The sequence below is a fragment of the Rattus rattus genome, chromosome 2 (assembly GCF_011064425.1).
Source record: "Rattus rattus isolate New Zealand chromosome 2, Rrattus_CSIRO_v1, whole genome shotgun sequence".
Lineage (NCBI taxonomy): Eukaryota > Metazoa > Chordata > Mammalia > Rodentia > Muridae > Rattus > Rattus rattus.
The window spans coordinates 83,205,767-83,226,531 of record NC_046155.1 but is presented as its reverse complement, the minus strand read 5'-3'; the positions used below and the strand labels follow the sequence as shown (position 1 = coordinate 83,226,531).

General features: G+C 50.2%; 1 protein-coding gene across 6 annotated transcripts in view; it reads right to left on the bottom strand.

Moving 5' to 3' along the window:
- The window catches only part of Syt17 (synaptotagmin 17), a 66,563-nt gene extending 46,008 nt beyond the window's left edge, over positions 1–20,555 (bottom strand). Inside the window, exons 1-5 of one of the 6 annotated variants that reach the window (XM_032892812.1) lie at positions 20,155–20,555; positions 15,751–15,768; positions 15,009–15,157; positions 9,181–9,329; positions 6,888–7,507 (exon numbers count right to left, since the gene is read on the bottom strand). In XM_032892812.1, the coding sequence (XP_032748703.1) occupies positions 6,888–7,507; positions 9,181–9,329; positions 15,009–15,157; positions 15,751–15,768; positions 20,155–20,169 (951 nt within the window). In that variant the 5' untranslated portion in view covers positions 20,170–20,555. Of the gene's footprint in view, positions 1–6,887; positions 7,508–9,180; positions 9,330–15,008; positions 15,158–15,750; positions 15,774–15,990; positions 16,309–20,154 lie in introns of those variants that run through there. The other 5 variants (XM_032892816.1, XM_032892817.1, XM_032892818.1 and 2 more) reach the window with 5 other exon arrangements.
- Between the last annotated feature and the right edge of the window lie 210 nt (positions 20,556–20,765).

The window sequence follows — 20,765 nt, the reverse complement described above, 5'->3', positions numbered from 1 at the left end:
ATGGTGACAATGACGGCAACACTGTAGGGTTCAGACACAAATCTACCCAGCAGTAGACTGGTTCACCCACTAGTCAAGTGCAGAGCCTGACTGTATGTAAGAAGTTCATGTCTGATGTCTACACCCAGATCCTGGCACAGAGCTTCTAGGACATTTGGAATCCCATGGTGGGGAGAGTGCCTTTTATGGTGCCAATGGTGTTGCTTGATCACTGGGACCTCTAGGTAACTTAAGGCTGGAACTGACTACCAGGAAGACCAGGAGTAGAGAATTGGATACAATTATTCCCATTCTCTGACTTCCAGGGAGAGGTGCCTGGGTAGAGGCTTAGTTTAACCACTGGTTGTCAATGGTTCAATACATCATGATTGTTACCATGGGAGCTTCACACAAACTCACAAGCATCCGGGGTTGGAAAAAACTTCTAGATTGGAGATTCTAGCAGGGTAGTAATAGAGTGGTGTGTTTGAAGTGGGGGGAGACTTTTTGTTCGCCCCCATGCCTTTCCTTACATGGCCTACTGCTGGCAGTTCCTGGACTGGGTCCTCCATAAGGATACTGTCCTGATGTTCTCTGACCAGGTGCAAGGGGCCAAAGCCCCATGGGCTGATGCTGGTGAAAGTGTGAGCTAGCATCAGAAGTAAAGGGCTTCGCTGCGCTCCGTGAGCCTTTCTACACGTGACTGAACTTGAGGCTAGGGTCCGGGAACTTTTGATTTATAGTCTAGTCAGACTGAGAGGTTAAGTGGGACTTCTGAGTGACAGGCACTAACTTAGGCAGGGAAGAGTCTGACCTGAAACAAGGATGGTTTCAAGAGAAATGGAGGCTGGATCTGGGGGTTGACACACACATTTGGTATCAGCATTCTAAGTCACACAGGTCACAGTGACTGCTCCTAAGGAGACTGAAGTAGAGGCCAGGAGAGGCCGAATCTTCACACTGTACACGCCTCCTGTGACAGACAGAAAATTGGGGCTGAGCGTTGACATGGAAGCTTTCTGGTACATACCCCTAGCAGGTAGCAGAGCCAGGACTTGAACCCAGGCCTGTGCATTTCAGGGTCCCTGCTTTTACCCGTCACTGAACCTATTATCTGAGGGGTGTGGGCAGTAGAGATAGCTGGGACAGTAGCAAAACCTGTCTGAAAGCCAGGCAACTCAGCTAGTCCCAACTCTACCATGAACTTATGTGTGACCTTGAACAAGTCACTCAACTTCTCTGTGATGCAGTCTTCTCGCTTAAGCAATAAGTTCCTGTTGTAACTAGGGATCGAAACTCATGTTGGGGCCAATGAGATGGCACAGCAGGTATCCTGGTTGATTTTTTTTCAACTTGACACAAGCTAGAGTTATCTAGAAAGAGGCACCTCCATTGAGAAAATGTCTCTGTCAGATTGCCTGAAGGTAGGGCTGTGGGGCATTTTCTGGATAGAGGGCATTTCCAGCCTATTGTTGGTGGGGCCACTCCTGGGCAGGTGGTCCTGTGCTGTATAAGAAAGCAGACTGACAAACAGTGGACAGAGCTTGGGGACTCTTACGGAAGAGTCTGAAGGATTGCAGTCCTGAAGGGGACAGGAGCTCCATAAGAACTCCAGCAGACTCAACTAACCTGGGCCCTTGGAGCTCTCAGAGACTGAACCACCAACCAAAGAACATACATGGGCTGGACCTAGGCCTCCCAACACATATGTCACAGATGTGTAGTTTGGTCTTCATGTGGATCCCAAACAACTGAAGTTGGGGCATATCCCAAAAGCTTTTACCTGTCCACGGGGTATTTCTAGTTGGTCTGCCTTGTCTGGCCTCAATGGGAGAGGATGTGCCTAGCCTCATAGAAACTTGACGTACCAGGGTGGGGAGAATACCCAGGGAGGCTCCACCCTCTTAGAGGCCAGGGGGGATGGGGGAGGATTATGGGAGGGGTGACAGGGGTCAGTGAGTGGAATGTAAAATGAATAAATAAAAGATGCAATTAAAAAGGAAGGAAGGAAAGAAGGAAAGAAAGAAAGAAAGAACGAAAGAAGGAAGGAAGGAAGGAAAGAAAGAAAGAAAGAAAGAAAGAAAGAAAGAAAGAAAGAAAGAAAGAAAGAAAGAAAGAAAGCAAGCTAGCTAGCTAAATAAACCCATAGGGAGCAAGCCAGTAAGCAGCACTCTTTCCTGCCTTCTACTTTAGTACCTGCTCCATGTTTGTGCCTTGGCCTCTCTCAATGGACTGTGACCCATATATAGCCAAATAAAACCCTTTCCTATCCAGGTAGGTTCTGGTCATGATGTTTGTCAGCAGGTAAGGTGCTGGCTGCATGCCTGATGACCTGAGTTTGATCCTACACAGTTCCTGCAAGTTGTCCCCTGACCTCCTCAAGCACTCCATAGTATATGCACACTAAGTAAATAAAAATGCAATTAAAATGTTTAATAAGCTCTCGAGTGTGAAATTGCTTGCTACTGAGGGAGGAGGGGCACAAGAAGTCCTCACACAGGGAAACTTCTAGTTTCTGCTGCTCTAGAAGGCTCTGATCTGTCCCCCCGAAGCACTAAGGGGCTGTCTATCAGAAGCTAAGTCAGAAACACACACACACACACACACACACACACACACACACACACACACACACACACACACACCAGGGCTCTAAAAGGTCAAGGCTGACAGCATCTCAGAGCAAGTTTAAAGCGTTGCCATTTGCCTGGTTAAGGGCTGAATGGTGACAGTAGCAGTTGGTGAGGAATCTCAAAATACAGAAGGCAGTTAGGAGTCTCTGTTTACCAGGCTGTTTTTAGCAGTCCAGAAGGCAGGCTGGGGGCGTCAGTAACTCCAGGCAGTTTCCAGGTACTGAGCCCAATCAGAGCAGAACTCTGAGTATCTCACAAGCCCTGGTGACACCACTCTATCTGCTGCTATCACAGTCACATATGTCACTAGACATTTACCCAGATCCATGGGATGTACACGTTAACAGTGTATCCCAAACTGCAATAAGGATGTGTTAACGTGGGCTTATCTCTGGTACCAAACACTGCTGTGGTGAGTGAGGTGGGGAAGGGAGGACTGAGTGGGTGGGGTAGAGGGGATTGATGGGAAACCTAGAATTCTCCCCCCTGATTCTCCTGCAAGCCCCAGTTTCAAGTGCATGTGCATGTGTGTGCGTGCATGCGTGCTTGCATGTGTGCGTGCATATGTGCATGCACACACACATGTGTGTGTGTGATATATTGTATGTGGTCCTGTGTGTGCATTCATGCATTATATATATATGTTCATGATGTGTATGTGTGTATAAAGGGGGGTTGAAGGTCAATATCCAGTATCTTTCTCAATGGCTTTCCACCTTATTTTTTATATAAATATTTATTATACATATATTATATATATGAATGTTTTTCTTACATACACATATATGTACACTACATTCATGTCTAGTATGATGGATCCCCTGGAACTAGAGTTACAGACAGTTGTGAACTGTTGGGTAGGTGCTGGGAATTGAACCTCAGTCCTCTAGAGGAGCAGCCAGTGCTCCTAACCACTGAGTCATCCCTCCAATTCCCTTCCACCTTAATTTTTGAGGCAAGGTTTCACACTGAACCCAAACATCCTTCTGCCCCAGCCCCACAAGCACTGGGATTACAGACATATACCTGGAAATTAGGTTTTTAAATGGGTACTAAACTTTGGTCCTAATGCTTACGCAGCAAGCACATTACTAGCTGAGCCACCTGCCAAGACAATCCAACACACACACACACACACACACACACACACACACACACGCCACAGTTGAAGATAATTCTAACCAGGCATGATGATGCAAGCCTGTAATCCTAGCGCTTGGAGTCTGAAGCAGGAGGATTGTGAGTTCAAGGCTAGTCCGAGTTGCTGGTGCTTTGCCCAACTGATGTAGGTTTCTCTGTAAGAATGGCTAAGAGCAAAGCCCTCTGTATCTGGGTTCAAATGCCAGCAGGGTGGCCTTGGCCAGCAGGGTGGCCTTGGCTGCCAGCTTCATAGGAGGGGGGAGGTAAGGACAGGGAGGGAAGGAAGAGAAAGGGATTGGGAAAGAGAGAATGGGGAGAGGGAGGTAAGGAAGGAAGAAAAGGAGGGAGGGAGCGAACCACAGCGGGGCTCCCAGAGAACCAGGCTGGAGGGAGCTAGCACCGAGCAAGACCTCCAGGTCGGGGTGGGTGTCACACAGTTTCTCTGTTTCTCCAGGGTTCAAGATAAAGAATGGTGTTTGAGTTTGGCAAGATAGAACTCTCCCCCACCCCCCAACTGTAAATTTCTGAATGTCTGAGACGGGGTAATTCTTTGAACACCAATTGTGTCAGCTATTGCCTTAGACACAGGAAGCACCCAGCAGGTCCTGACGGCAATGCCAGAGGGAAGACCTGCCAGGCCCAGAGGAAGTGTCTATGGGATGAAGCCAGACTCATGACAGTCCCTGTGCCCTGCCTGCTCTCTCCTTGTCCTCCCTGCTTCAAAGGCCTGTGTCTGGATGCCACCTCCCACAATGGGCATCGAAGGTCTCTAACATGCTAGGACCACAGGCCAAAATTGCCAGGGAGTTAAGCTCGCAGTTCTCCATAGCCTTCACTTAACAGTTCTGTGGGTGAACAACATGGGCTCCCATGTGTGCCTTGTATAAACTCCTATGTCCCTGGCAGGTTTAAGGACCAGACAATGGCCCAGTGTGTTGACTTGTACATCACGTACCAAATCCCTCCTGGTGTTCCCAATTGGTGGCATGTCCCTGATAAATGATGTGCCTTGCCTCAGGGCCTTCTTCATGGGGAATCCATATGAAGAAAGGGGCAGACATTCATCTTGGAAGACACACACACACACAGGACAGTCCTCTGGTCCCCACCCTGGAGAGCCCATGTGCCATGAGGATGTGACATGGCTCGCAGGAAAGGGTACACTTAGTATGCACAATGCTCTGGGTTCAATCCTTAGCACATAATTCCCCATAAAGCAACTAATGTGCCTCTATGAAGGCAGCCCTGGGTCACTGAATTCTTGACCAAGATTGAACAGCTTTGAGATGCCCCCGGCATGTTCGTGTGCAAATACCCTGCTTGTAATTCACTGGGCTGGGCCAACCTCACCAGTGCAGTGCACAAGGTATGCCTCTTCCTGGCTGTGCCTTCTTCCTTGGACCGTTCAGCTCCCTCTGCCTGCAGAGGGTGTACACGGGAGTGCTTTAAGGAGTCACAGCCCAGCCTGTGGCCTTAGGGTGTCTTCCCCAGCAGCTAAGCACATGCTTCTGTCTCCAGACTGGACATGGGAAGGAAGCCGATCACTGCATGGTTTGTCTGAAAGACGTCTGTGCGTCAACTCCACTGCCCTCGTTTTTGTATTTTTTCTTCCATATCACTTTTTGAAAGTCAAAATAATTGATAGCTTTATACCCTGGACAATCCCTCCCCTGATCAAATGGTCAGCATTGGTGGCAAAGGTGTTGCTAGGGTGGCTGTACCATGAATCTGTACATCTGGAAGATTTCACAGAACTGGGGCTGGGGAGATGCCCCAGACGAGTCCTTGCTTCATAAGCACACGGACCTGAGTCTGGATCCCAAAGCCCACCTGAAGACCCAGGCATGGCCACACATGCTTATAACCCCTGTGCTGTGGGGCAGAGACAGGAGGACCTCTAGGGCTTGTTGGACACCAGTCTACTCCAGATTCAGTGAGAGCCCCTACTTCAGAGAAACGAGGCAGAGAGTGATAGAGCAGGACACATGACATCCTCCTCTAGCCTCCACATACAAATGCATATTCATACACCCTACATACTCCAGACCCATACAACTCCATACATACGCCAAAGAGTGAAAGATTTCATAGAACTTCTCTGTCTCGCTCTGTCTCTGTCTCTGTCTCTCTCTCTGTCTCTCTCTCTCTCACACACACACACCCACCCATATATATGCCCTTGCACACACGCACATACACATGCCCATGAAAATACACACACCCACACATGAATCTCCCTCCCCCACCTCTTACACACACAGACACAGATCCGTATGTATGGTCTTGCACACATGCAAATGCATGCCCATGCAAATACATATACTCACACATGAATATGCATGCACATGTGTAGATATACATACTCATATATACACATGCATACCCATATACAAACACTCATCCATGCATGCACATGGACACATATAAACACATACATACACACGCATGTCCATGCACAATGTATGCCCATGTGCTCACTCACATAGGTAAATGTACACACTCATACATATATGCATATGCACAGGCAAACACATACTCACACATATATGCCCCTGCACCCACAGACACTCACACATTCACACATACATGCTTATGCATACACAAACACACATTCATACATGTGTGTCCCTATACACCCACAATGTGTATGCATACACATACACATACTCATATTCACACATGCACACAAATATGGTGTGTGTGTGTGTGTGTGTGTGTGTGTGTGTGTGTGTGTGTGTGTGTGTTTGTGTAAAAACTACTGGAATCAGAACTTGGTCTACTCTAGTTTACAGTGGCCTGTGGTATAACCTATATTCTCTGGGTTGTAAAATGGAGCTCTGCTGTTTTTGAAATTTCATATAAGCATAAAACTATTTCACAATAGAAACAACTTAAATGTTTTTTTTCTTTTTGTCTTTGGCTTTTTTGACACAAGATCTTATATAGCCCAGGCTACCCTCGAATTCATTATGCAGCTAATGGTGACTCTGACCTTCTGACCCTCATCACACCTCCCAAGTGCTAGGACTGCAGGAAATTTGTCACCACACCCAGCTTCAAAAGAAAAATTTAAATAGTAAAATGAATTAAAATAACAATGTTTAAAAAAAGAATTTCGAGGGTGTCAAGCCTTACCTGAGAGCTGGGGATCAGAGCCTTCCACCAGTGGCCGCCCTTCACCAAGTCCACCTCACACAAAGGCACCGCTACTTTCCCAATCACACAGTGGCGGGAGAATTTGTCAAAATCCACCACCGTGAGCAGCAGGGTCCTCCTCTGGGCTTCTAGGAAGGGGATCTCGAAGGTGTAGCGTTCCTCAAACACAGGCTTCTGGGTCTTGCGTTTGACTCCCGTCTGCTTGGAGTTCTTCTGGTCAGGCAGGAGGCAGATCTTGACGTAGGGGTTGGAGTGGGCCATGTCCTGGCGGGAGCCATCATGGGAGATTGGAGGCGGCAGGTCCCGGGCCTCGATCACCCTCACGGTGAGGTGGTTGTGCAGCAGGTCATACTGGGTGCTGAAGTGCAGCATGCCCAGCTGGTACTTGGACATTATCTCCTCATCGGTCAGAGAGTCTACGTCATCAAGATTCGAGTCAAGGGAGTAAAGTCGGGGCTCAAACTTCCTGAAGTAGTCATCAGGGGTGTAGGTCCGGCGCAGCACAGATGGCTGGATGGGCTCCTTCTTGGCACTGAGAACACCGAACTCAATAGGTTTGATGTCAATGAGTGGGGAGCTGGGGCGCCGGGAATCCAGACCTAAACAGCCACCAAGAACAATGATCACCACCATCAGCCACCTGGTGACAACAGCAAAGGTCCCCAGATGCCCACATAGGCTTCTCTGCTTCAGTGGGCTCTCCTGTGCACACAGGAAATGCAGGTGTTTCGTGAGCTTTGGAATCCAGTTTACGGCCCCTGACACGCCCAAGCACTCAGATGAAATACCATGGGGGCTGACAAACCAGCTCAGTAAGTGAAGGGACTCACTGCCAAGCCTGGGGACCTGAGTTCAGTCCCACCTGCTAGAAAGAGAGCCCGGCCTCCCAGAAGTCGTTGTCTGACCTCCACACATGCACCAAGGTTCGCACATTTACTTACAGACACATATACACAGACAGACATAGAGACTGACACACAAAATTTAAAAACACGAAAGAACAACATATTACTCATACATTCATGTATGTCCAGTCTGAAGCACACAGGCAACATGCACTCCAGGACAGCTATGACTGCAGCTCAGTACACGTGTAGAGGACATTATATCCCAGTGCCAGAAGGCTGGATTCCCCCCTGCACCATCTTCAAATAGTTGCCATGCAGAGTACAGTCCAAGTACAATGAAATGAAACTTTCTAGGTTTGTCCTTCTCCTGCAGTGGGGTGGATTCAGTCCAGGGCTTTGTGCATCTAGAAAAGGCTACCGTGAGCTGCCGGTGTGTGCTTCTCTTCACTTTTTATTTTGAGATAGGACATCACCCAGTTGCACAAACTAGCCTTGAACTCATAATTCCCCTGCCTCAGCCTTTTCAGTGACTAGGACCATAGGCCTGCACCACCATGCATGGCTACTGCACCATATTGTTTAGGTAATAAAGACATGAAAAGAAAGTCCATGTTAAGTATGGACACATGCGCGCGCACACACACACACACACACACACACACACACACACACACACACAATCTTTTTTTTCTTGGTTCTTTGAGACAGGGTCTTGTTAAGTAGCCCCTAACAGCCTGCAATTCACCATGTAGTTTGGGCTGGCCTTGAATTTATAGTTCTCCTATCTCAGCCTCTAATTGCCGGGATCAGCCTCTAAAAGCCGAGGGTTTGGACTGTGTGCATACAGAGAAATAACTGCATTCTTGTTTATTGTGGGAGGTGGTGGCCACAGGAACATCGCCATCACAGTCTTCAGAGTAGCCTGGTACCAGGTAGTACTCTAAATGGATGATGTGCCCTGAGCCGTTGCCTTTTACAGTCCCTTGGATTATTGAGGCAATAGCACACCTTACGGAATACTTGCAAGTACAGGAACCAGGAGGGAAGCTTGCCTTCCCCAACTGAGGTGCAACACTGCCCCACTTCAGGAGGGTGAGCCCAGGAGCCAGCACGCCTGAGTGGAAGCCCAGTTAGGCTACAAATAACTGGAGGTCTACAGGTGCAATGCCCCTTGGGCTCCCTTACATTTGTTTTCCTGTTTCTACGACCCTGAGTGTAAGCACTGCTGTGGTTGTTTTGAGATAGGATCTCACTCTGAGGTAGCTCAGGCTAGCCTAGAACTCCTACCACTTCAGGCTATCCTAGATTCTCTTACCGCAGACTCCCGAGTGCAGTGGTTTCTGGCATGAGCCACCACGCTCTGCTAGCTTTTTCTCCTGTACTAAGAGAATGGCCCCTCAACCCCAACTGTCCCAGGCACTTACTGGAGATTCTCCGAGTCAGGCTGTACGTGGACTTGGATGTGTCTGAGGATGAGCGTCTCCCATCAGGGGAGTTGGTCCTTGGGGTCAAAGGAACATCGCTGGCTGTGTGCACAGAGTCACCATCCTTGTCATTGCTCCGGCTGGCCATCCTGGAGGAAGAGAAGGGGTTTCAATGGCTGCTGAGGCAACCCTCACCACATGGGCCTCTGCCTGCTCTCTGCCTTGTCCTACAGTCCAACTACTAACTATACCTTTCCCAAACCAGGAGCAACATTCAGCGGCTGAATACAAGGGCTCCTCTATCTTGGGGCATTCATGGCAATGATGCAGCCTCTGACCCATGCTACATCACTTAGAACAATGGAAATATAGTCTTGCTTTTTGCACAAACTGAAATAATTCAAAAGTGTTATCCCTGATTTAGAAAATAGCTTCAGTTGTGTGGAGGGCATGCAAACCTACACCATTGCCATATGGGGGCGCCACTGAGGGCGGACCAAAGCTGGAGATCTGTCAATCTTGGGTCTGGGAGGAACCATGTGGTTGTTTAGATGCATTTAGTTGCTCTTGGGGCTATGCGTCCTTCTATCCCAATTGTCTCCATGCCTCTGATTGATTTAACATCTTTAAAAATATGCCGTGACAATGTCACTCAAGGGTGGAGTGGCGGGAGAACTGCTACAAAGTGGCCCTGTGAATCAATGACTTGAGAACAGAAGTTGGAGGTGGAGAAGCAGTTATGGATTAGCAGGGGCGGTGACTCAACATGATGCTAATGAAGACGAGAAATGCTAAGGAACTGGGGGAGGCATGGGCAGGATGCAGAAGAGCAGATGGTGACGGAGATGAGAGATAAATGATAGATGATAGATAGGTAGGGAGATGGGTGGACTGACGGATGGACAGACAGACACACAGACACTTTCCATTGGAACTCTAGCTATCTGCCCCTGGGTGATTCCCTTCCCCTCTCTGTTCCTCCATTGCTCCATCCGTAAGATGGGAATAACCACAAAGCAGCCTTCTCTGGCTGCTAAACCCTCAGAATGAGTTAATAAGCAGTGAATGATGCAGCAAAGACATAGCTGGGTACTCGGAGTGTTTTGGCTGATATTACAATGGGGGTGGCTCTAAAGATACCCCTAAACTGGGCGCATTGTATACCTATACTCCCAGCATTCAGGAGACCGAGGCGGAAGACTCTTGAGCTTGAGGTCAGCCTATCAAGAAAGGCCTTATCTCAAACAAGTAAATAAAATGAGCCCTTGCAGTATGCAAGCTGGGCAGGGAAAGACAGAGGGAGAGCCTGCAAAGGGATATGGGTGCGAGTGACACTGTGCACAGGTGAGTATTGTGCACAGTGCACCCTGAGCCATAATGGCTGATTAAGGCCATCCCAGCCACATTCCCTCAACTTGACATTTAAGCCTATGAGGAAACAAAAATATGGAAAAATATGCAAGCTTTGAATTCCACGGGATCTTTGGAGATAGCCTGTGAGTGAGCTGGGACTGATTTAACTTCTCCCAGAGTGAGGAAAGGTGTCTGTCAGACAAGACAGACTGCAAAGGGGACTGGATACCTTGCTGGCTGGTGTGGACAGTGGATGAAGCATGCGAGGCAGGAGCATGGGGACAGGGAACGGGACAGGATCAACTCTCCTCCGTTAGAGGACGGCAGCATGCTCTGGAAGGAGAGGCTCCTGGACCCCTGCCTGCCTGTGACCCTGCTTCCCAGCTGCCAAGCTTCGCTGTGACAGCCACCTCCTCCTATGAGACCCGTGTACCTTCAACAGCCTTCAGCTTAAATGTTGACACCCTCGAGAGCCACTCAGACACAAGTGCCTGTGAGCACAGGGGCTGCCTCACCTCTGCTCCTCAGATACCCAGGGCCTCTCTGTTCCCTCTGCCTAAAGTGCTTTTCCAGGTTCTTCTCTTGTTCAGTTTTTGTTTTTTAACCACTCAAGTTTCTGTTTCAGTGGCCCCTTCTCTCAGGATCACGATCTTGCCCTCATGACTTTTCCCAGCCCTCTGTGTACAGATTCCATTCTCTTCAATGCTGCAGGGTCATCTCCAGGGCTGATTTGTGTCTCGCATCCCAGAATGATCTGGGGTCCGCAACACTGAGGTGTCCAGCCACTCCGGAACAGCGGGATCTGCACTGTGATCAGAAAGGGGCAGGGGGTGGTGCCCACCAGCACTATCTCGCGCCAGTCTCTGGGCAATCCTGTAGCTAGCTGTTCTGAACTCCTTCCCTTGCCGGTGGGAAATGCAAGCCTGTGATGGGTGCTGCTTTGTCCGTGGATGAACCACGGTGTCCCAGGGGATCCCAGTTCAGATGCATGTGCTTCCTGCACAGCAGGGCACTCCCTGTGCAACCCATGAGAACCTTGCCTAAAGAACCTACTCCAATAGACACACGAACAACTTGGCTTTCTCTCACTCCCCCATAAGGATCCTCCTGGCACTGCTTCCACAGAGCCCGGTACGCAGTGCAGCCACCAAGATCTTCACCTGTCCCTATGACATTAATACACGTGATAATGAGTACAGTGTCCCCAGAGATCTACCCAGAACACACCGAGGCCGGTGCATTCACCACGTGGCATAGCACAGAGACAGGCCCCAGATGTCATGGCAGGAGCAGCCTCCTGCAGCCTGAGCACTTGACATTTCTACTTCCTGTCTGTTTGATAACATGTAACTGCCCACTTGGTAAACAGATCTGGAGAAAATGCAAGCTGTGGATCTGCCTCTTGAACGATCAGACCCACTTCCCCCCCGCCATGCACATCCCTGTTCTTCTTTACGTTGTGTTAGACGCCAAGATGAAGGAAGAGCTACTCGGGCTCTGGGGGAGCCTGGCTCTTCCGGGGGAGCAGGAAGGTCATGTACAGCTGTTCACATTGCAGACTGTCCAGCTCCAAATGTCACAGTGCATAGTGCCATAGCATAAAGTATGACTCTGGTGTACTGACTCCCACACCTGCCCTGTGTCAAAATTGAAAAGTCCCTGCGCTCATTGACAAAAGCCCATCTAACCCCATGAAGAGGACAGTAACTCACACACAATATGCACTCAAAGAGAAAAATGACTACAGGGCTGGGAGAATGGTTCAGTGGGTAGTGATTGTCACATACTGCTAAGGATCTGAGCTCAGAGCCTCATGAAGGCCAGCATTCCTGCTGTAAGATGAGACACAGAGATAGGGAAATCCCCAGAAGGTCATAAGCCAGCTAGCCTGGTGTATAGTGGAGAACAGGAAGTCGCACTGTCTCAAGGTAGAAGGTGAAGACTTGTCCCATGACCTCCACAAAATGTACTCACAAAATGTACACATATGCACACATCATACACCGAAGTCAGGGAGGAGGAGGGGAAACAATTGCCAAGAGAGCTGAGCCTCACTTCTCTGTGACAAGGACTTAAGAGGCTTTCTCAGTCTCCTCCTAAGGTTTGTCAGATGGTCAACAGGCCCTTCAGTGGTACACACAGGCATGTGTACATTTGCGAGCCTGTATATTTGGGTGTCTTCTTCCCTTCAGTAGCTGTCTTCAGACAAACAAGAAGAAGGCATCAGATCCCATCACAGATGGTTGTGAGCCGTCATGTGGTTGCTGGGATTTGAACTCAGGACCTCCGGGAGAGCAGTCAGTGCTCTTAACCGCTGAGCCATCTCTGCAGCCCCTCCCTTCTGTTTTGTCTCTGGTTTGAGAATCAAACCTTGAGCCCCACTCATGCTGCAAGCACTGAACTCTGTCCCTAGCCCTTGGGTTTCTGAAACAGGGGCATCACTGTGCATCCCAGGCCTCGGACATATGATCCTCCCACCTCCGTCCAGTTTTTAGGACTGGGAATACAGGTGCGACGCTGTACTTGGCCAACAGCTATTCTATTGAGTGACTAAGACACACGGCTTTTAGGATCCAAATGGTCTGAACCACTCTGATAGAAGGACCCTATGAAATGGGACTGTCTCTCACATCTCAGCTCTGTGACACCTACTGGAGTCAGGCCTCAACCTGATAAATCGTGCCCTGGACATCAGCACAAGGCTTCTGTTGACACCCAACAAGACAGAAAGTCCTCTTGCTCCTGGGCTAAGTGTACTCTGAGGATAGCTCATTCACATTGGATTTTGAGACAGGGCCTCACTATGTAATGTAGCTCAGGTTGGTCTTGAACTCACAATCATCTTGTTTCTGCCTCTCCAGTCCTAGGCTTAATGGGCTTAATGGCTAGCCTTCTTCGTTTACTCTTAATTACAGCCTGTAAAACAAATTATTTTATTATTCTCATTCTCTAGCTAAGGAAATCAAAGGTAAAATTTTTTTTTTTTTTGTAAACCAGGGTTTACAAAAATTACAATCATAAGATTGGGGACATAGCTCCGTTGGAAGAATGCTCGCCCGACTTGCTTAGCTCTGTGTGGTGGCACGTGCCTGTAATTCCAGCACTTAGGAGGAAGGTGCAGGAAGATCAGAAGTTCAAGGTTATCTCTGGCTATGTAGCAAATTCAAGAGGTCAGCCTGGGCTACCTGAGACTCTGTCTTAAAAAACAAAAATAAGAAAGGCTACCGTGCCTTTAATCCCAGTTCCCAGGAGACAGAAGCAGGCAGATCTTTGTGAGTTCGAGGTTTGTTTGGTCTATAAAGACAGTTCCAGACAAGTCAAGGCTATATAGTAAGACCCTGTCTCAATAATAAACAAGCAAACAAACAAATGATGTAGATTTTGATCATCAACAAAGTCTGAAGCACACTTAAGTCTTTTCTAAACACAAATCCATCAAACCTATGTGGTAAATACTAACTTTTTTGTATCGTCCCATTTTACAGATGGGAAACCAGGGCTCAGAAAAGTCAAGTAACTCTCTCAGAGCTAGAAAGCTGTCATAGAAACTGAACTTGATTGAACTCACACATGCTGACATGAAGCCAGTGTGTCCTGGAAACATCTGAAACTTGCTTCTAGAAAGAACACACACGGCATGACCTCCAACCCAGAGGAAAGATGGGGCTCCAGGGACTTCTGGAATTTCAGCCCAAGACTCAGATGAGTCAGTTTCGAGTGCTACCCCTGGATTCCGTTTGCACCCAGCACCATCTCCTCTCTGGGCCTCCCTCCCAGAGTTCCTAGCAGCATCTGTTGTTAATTATTACTAGGTCTTTCCCAACCCTGGTCTCCTGGCTCCTCCCCAGACTCTGACCACATCCTTCTCCCTGCCACAGAGAGGTGGATCAGACATGTGGCTGAGCTTCAAAACTGCATTCCCAAAATATCTGAGCGACTGGCAGATGGAGATGTCGTATTCGGGTGCAGGAGGGGAGTGGATTAGAAATAAAATGGAAGAAGCTAGGGTGAGCACGACCAGCATTGGAGCATCCCTCCCTGGGGATCCAGGTTATAAGGCCTGGTTCAGGCCAGCTAAAAGCAGCATCGGAAAGGTGCCAGCATCTCAGATTCACTGAGCATTTACTTGGTGCAGGCTTGGGGCTGGGCATAATGTCAGTCTGCCATGCTGCCTGGGAAGGAGGCACTCAGACACTGTTACCTTCACAAAGTTCTTCGAAAAAGAACACAGATCCTTTTCTGCTTGGATACTTAGACTACTTAAAGTGTCCCCAAGATTAGCATCGCCCGGCTAGCGTCTCAGAAGCTTGGTGTGAGCAGGAGCCTCACCACCAGCTGGTGCAACCAGCTGGCCCACAAATGAGGGGGCACAAAGAGGCCCTTCTCAGCTATGTCCATGGAAACTCTCTCCCCCATCCTGCCCTCCCTCCAGTGGAGAAGCTGCTGGGAGGTAAATTTCCAAGCAGGGTACTCACAGCCATGGAGGAGTCTGGGCAGGGAAAGGTCCCAAGATCTCCACTTCATCTTCACTAGACTGGCAGCAGCTGGACTCATAGCACCTCTGACAGCAGTGTTGACAAGTCCATCCACACAGCAGCACATCAGAGATTCTGGAAAGAAAGCCCTGGGGCCATTGGGAGAGGAAGAGAGAGAAGAGAGATAACACCCCGAATTATAAGAAGCCCATCTGGGATTGACCCACCCATGATAAATAGGCACCCCAGAGCAGAATTGCAAGTAGGGGGAAAAATTTCTTATTTATGCGCTGTGGCATACAGGAAGGCAAACAGAAGTGGCTGCAGCCATTCGGAGCAAGCAAAACACTTGCAGGTGTTTGCCTTTGTAGTTTATGTGTGTGCCTTTCTTGACAGGTGGGCGGTTATTACAACATGGAGAGGGCCAGACAATATGTTCTCAAATACACAATGCATAGGGTTCTCTTCTGGCAAAAGGAAAAAGAGATAATTCAGAAAAAATAGCCCCAGGGACATGCAACTAAACTGGGGGAGTCCGGGTGAGTCAGGGCACACATGCTGTCTGTCCAGCGAGGTCCCTTTTGCCAGGGTCTCCCTTTTGGGAGAAGGGAAGAGAAACTGTACCCTTGTTAATATCCTGTGATTCAGGACTCAATCATGCCCCAGCCCCACACCAGACTCCAAACGGAAAAGCAAGCATTTGATTAGAATCCAGTCCAAACAGATGATTGAATTAACCCACCTCGTTCAGTGGTTCCAACTGCCCTTTTAGAGAGCCAAGGTGAAGCCAGGGTGAGGGGCAGAGGGGGAGAGGGAGAAGGAGAAGGGAGAGGGGAGGAGGGAAGGAGAGAGAGAGAGAGAGAGAGAGAGAGAGAGAGAGAGAGAGAGAGAGAGAGAAACCAGTTTAGCAATATTCCAGCAACTCAAAACAAGCAAGACAAAAACAACAGAAAGCAGCACCCCGCACCTTCTCCGCACTCACCATTCTGGGGAGGGAGCTGACTTTACTACCAAGGTATGGCTATGTTTGCAGGGCTGCTGGGAGCCTCTTGGTTAACTAACAGCGAATAAACGGGAAATGTGAGCTTTTCCATTTGATGTGCACCGTGTGCTGTTATGAATCAGAGCGGGCAGATAGATTGTCATGCTACTCAGCACACAGCCACACTTCAGGGGACTCGCAAACCTTCCCAGACTGAAATAGCCAGAAGCCAGCCCAAGAGGGCCTGATTAGCTAAACTGACAGGCTGACTCCCCCGCCCCTGCCAGGGTCCTACCTTCCAATCCTGCTCCAATCCTGCTGGTAGAGAGCATCCTTCGACCACCCACAAATGGGGGAGGGGCTGCAAGGAAGCCAGGAGCTGGTCCTCCCTCTCTGGTTCCACCCCATACCCCATCTTCTTCTCATAGGTCCCCAAGCTCTAAACTCCCTCCTCTTCTTCCAAGAAGGGCTCCTCTACGGACCCAGGATTCCAGGATTTCTTTTCTTTTAAAAAAATTGTAACATTTCCTCTCTCTCTCTCTCTCTCTCTCTCTCTCTCTCTCTCTCTCTCTCTCTCTGTGTGTGTGTGTGTGTGTGTGTGTGTGTACATGCACACGTGGGCGCGTGCATGTCTCTCTCTCTGATCACACACATCCACAGCACCATGTGGAGGTCAGAGGATGACTCTCGGGAGACCAGTCTCTACCTCCTCCACCGGCTCCAAGGATCAAACTCAGTTCATCAGACTTTGTGGCAAGCGCTTTTGCCAGCTAAGCCATCTTTACAGACCCAGGGTTTCATGATTTAAAAGGAAACGTGGTGGTATTAACCCATTAGGCAGGGGTCAAATCCTGATGACCAGCTTAGGACAGATCCTAGACAGGAAGGGAGGTGCAGTGCAAGCTAGGGCTTTGGGGCCAGTAGGGAGGAGACAGTCTGGGTTTGTTCAGCTACTTGACTCTTGCTCACTCCCATCCTTCCCTATAAACAAAGCAAGGTGGGCCCTCTAAAGCTGGAGATAGCCCAGTCCAGCCCGGATTTAATACTGTAGCATTCCCCTTGTGTTATTTTTTTCCAGCCGCCTTCTACCACCATCCTGTGATCCTGGCTCCCTTTGCCTGGTTCCCTGTAAGTAACTGTGCACATGTGTATGTGGAGGACAGTGCTCAATGTCAGGCGTCTTCCTCAGTTGCTCTTTCTGGGATGGAATCTGGAGCTCACCAACTCAAGGTTGGTTGGCCAGTGAGGCACAGGAATCCTCCTGTCTCTGCCTCCCAGCAAAGGGTAACACACCACCAAACTCAGCTTTTACATGGGTGCTGCGGACCTGAACTCAAGCCAAAAGAGTTCAATTCTAGGGAAAAAATCAATGAATAATAGCACAGGTGCTCAAGCTCCTGGAAGTGCCAGGGACAGCCTCCTGGGGAAGTACTTAAGGGCACTAATCACAGATCCCTCCAAAGCTCGAACTCAGTCGAGCACAAAGGCGGTGGGCCACAGAGTGTATGAACTAGTGAGCTGTGAAGGAGGTGGGCTCTGAGCCTGGGTCATTCATTCCTTTGGATGAGACAGGACCACGCTGTATGGCTCCCAGCCTCAAAGGAACACACCCTCTGTGGCTTCTGAGACAAGGTGGTTTGTTCTGGGCACTAAGAATCACCCTGGCAGGTGCAAGCCTGCCCTGGGGCTAGCATGAAAAAGGGCTTAAAGATGTTTGACATAAGCTGAGCATAGCATTGAGTGTGCCCATCATCCTGGCTCCAGGAGTCTGAGGCAGGGAGGTTGTGAATTTGAGGCCAGCCTGGACTAAATAAAACTAAATAAAACAAAACAAACAAAAAACAAACGAGAGCTGTGGGATGTAAAGGTCTTATCATCAAACCCAAAGATCTGAGTTAAGTCCTCAGGACCCACCAGATGGAAGGAGAGAACTGACTCCCAAAGGTGTTCTGTCACACACACGTGTCACACACACATGTCACACACGTCACACACACATGTCACACACACATGTTCGATCCCCTCCAGTCCTCCAGGTTCCCCCAACCAGCGCAGAGTGAGAATTTTGATGTAAAGTATTACTTTCCAACCATCTATGGCGTTCTAGCAATTTGTAGGTGTGTTCTCAGGATTTGGGTGGTCGAAAGAGATCCGTTTAACCTTTTATACAGCCATGGCGAACCCAGAAAAGCCACCATAAGCTTCCCCTATGACGCCCAGCTTCTTCAAAGCTCAGGTGCAAGATGGGGACCCAGGAGCAACCCAAGGTGGGGGCAAAGGGGACAGAAAAGAAGCCCCAAGCCCAGGGCCCCATTCTGCCTTATCGCATCCTCTGGGCTCGCTCTTCTGATACCAGCGGAGACCTGACTCAAGCCAGGAATCGTGAAGAGAAAACCCCAGGCACACAGAAGGAACACAGAGGAAACACAGAGGTCAGCAGACTCCAGCTCACTCAAACCCGCCCCACCGTTGGCTGGTACACAATCTTCAAACAGAGAAGACTCCTGCATTTCCAGACGTTCAGGAAGTATCTGAAACTCATTGACCAAAATACACCAAAGCTCTGTGGGTGCATAGCCATGTCCACTCTCTGACCTCCTTTTGTGCTTGCTTTTTTACTGTTTTCCCAATTGAAAAATTGTGACCAAAGAAAAAGAATATTACTCTCTGTGTGCTGTAAAAGTTCAAAGGCTTTTCACTAAGAGGGAAGCCAGGACTACTGAGATGTTTGATTTAAACATCTTCCTCCCGGTCTACAGTTTAGATCCCACCTTGACCGTTAAGTAGCAGTGTGGCCTTGACAAATGACTTAACTTCTCTGTGCTGACATATCGTTTAGGTAGCTGAATGCTGTGACCTACGACTGCAATCCCAGCATCAGAAGACAGAGGCAGGGGAATCACAGGCTAGCCTGGGCTACATAGCAAAGACCCTGCCTCAGAAAAAGAAAATGTATAATTCAATGAAGAACCATAAAAGCCAGTCTCACTGTTCTATGTTCACTCTCATGGTCATCAGAGGGGGCAAGGACTGCTACCCATGTCCTCAATGCTGGCCCATAATTGGTGTCAGCCAAGTGTTGACGAATGACTATTGAATACATATGCCAACAACTTTCAGGACACAGATGTACAGTAAGTGTGACCTTCATTGAACTTGAAATCAGAACCTAGGTAATCCATGAAAAGGCAAACCATCCCGGGGTATCAAAGCTAGAGGAGGAGAGGGTCAGGTTCCACCAGGTGACAGACCATCCGAAGAACTGGAACAAGGGAGCAGAAGAGTTGGGGGAGGTGGGGGGGTCCGCAGTCCCCACTCTGCTCCTGGGAGCCACTCTGCTCCTCTCCCCTAGGGGCAAGCAGCCTTAGAAGCCCGAAGCTCTTCTGGGTCTGTTTGCCAGGTGGGGGTGGAAGTCTGACCGTGTGACCTTGGAGTGACCTGTCATTACTTCACAATTTGTAAAGAAACTGGTTCCTTTGCCAATCCACACAATCCATCCCCACCCTCTAAAGGAGTGGCGGGCGGGGGGTGCGGGTACTTGGTATTTCTCCCCGTTCTGGGAGTCTTGTGGGCGCTCTGTGGGAGGCATGAGGGGCTGTCCTCCATTCTCAGACAGAGTAACCGTCCCTACTTCTCTCACCAGTGTGCTCTGGCCTCTGGATGTCCCCACCCCTCTGCACCCAGCGCCCGGGCGAACGATGTCCTTGTCCCTCCAGGTCTGAACAGCTGCCTCCAGCTGGCTCCACCGGCCAATTAGCCCGAGCCGTCACCACGGCAACGGGCGCTGGCGGGCCGGGTGGCTGGCATGCCCCGGGCCGCCCTCCCGCTGCCCCTCCTCTCGGGTGGGTACCAGGGGGCCCGGGGATGGGGAGTTACAAAGTCACCCAGCAGTCTCCCCTCCCAGGGAGGCAAGTGCGAGGGTGCAGGTCCTACGCAGGGCCCTCCATACCGAAATCTGGGGTCCTCTGCCCTAGCTCCAGAACACGCACAGGTGCCTGCTCTGGGGCACCCGTTGTTTTGTTGGTTTTTTTTGTGTTTTGTTTTTATTTTTTTTCCAGTAAGTTTGTGGGAGCTGGGTTGTGCACACTCCCGCGGCGCGCGCTCCCGGCGGAGGGGGCGCGGTCCCCGGTATTCCCTGGCCGTCGCCCCCAGCCACCGTCCTACCTGGATGTACGCCATCTTCGCCCGCGCTCACTCACTCCGGCCCGGGCATGGCGTCGCCACAGCCCCTTTGCCCTCGCCGGTCCGGCGAGGTGGCACGGCCAGCCAGCAAGACATCAGTGGGCGGCCGGGTGGCCCCAGACGTGACTGGCGTGGCTGATGAGCGGCGCCCGCCCCTCCGCCGACCGCCCCGTCCTTGCCCAGCCCTGCGGGGCCGCCTCCCTGGAGCGCAGAACCTGGATGCCCAAGGTCCTCCGGTTCGGTCTCTGGTGGGCCGGCACTGATACCCCAACCTTGGAGTGCTTCCTGGTTGCAAAAAAGCTGGGGCGCCTGGCCAGGGAGCCCCGGGCGAGCCGCGGGGACTGCGGCGACCCCGGCGCAGGCGGGGCCGGCGACGCTGGGGCCCGAGCGCGGGAGGCGGGGGTGGGGATTGGGACCTCAAAGGGGTGGATGGGGGCGGTGCCCGGGTCAGTGCTGCGGGCAGGCAATAGAGTGGCACCTATCCACTCCCTGATCGACAGCAGGGTTTTTGGGCGACTGCGAGGCGGAGGCGACACCGCGGTGCTGGCTGTGGGGTCTGGAATTGGAGGATCCCCTCCAACCCGCCCTCTCCC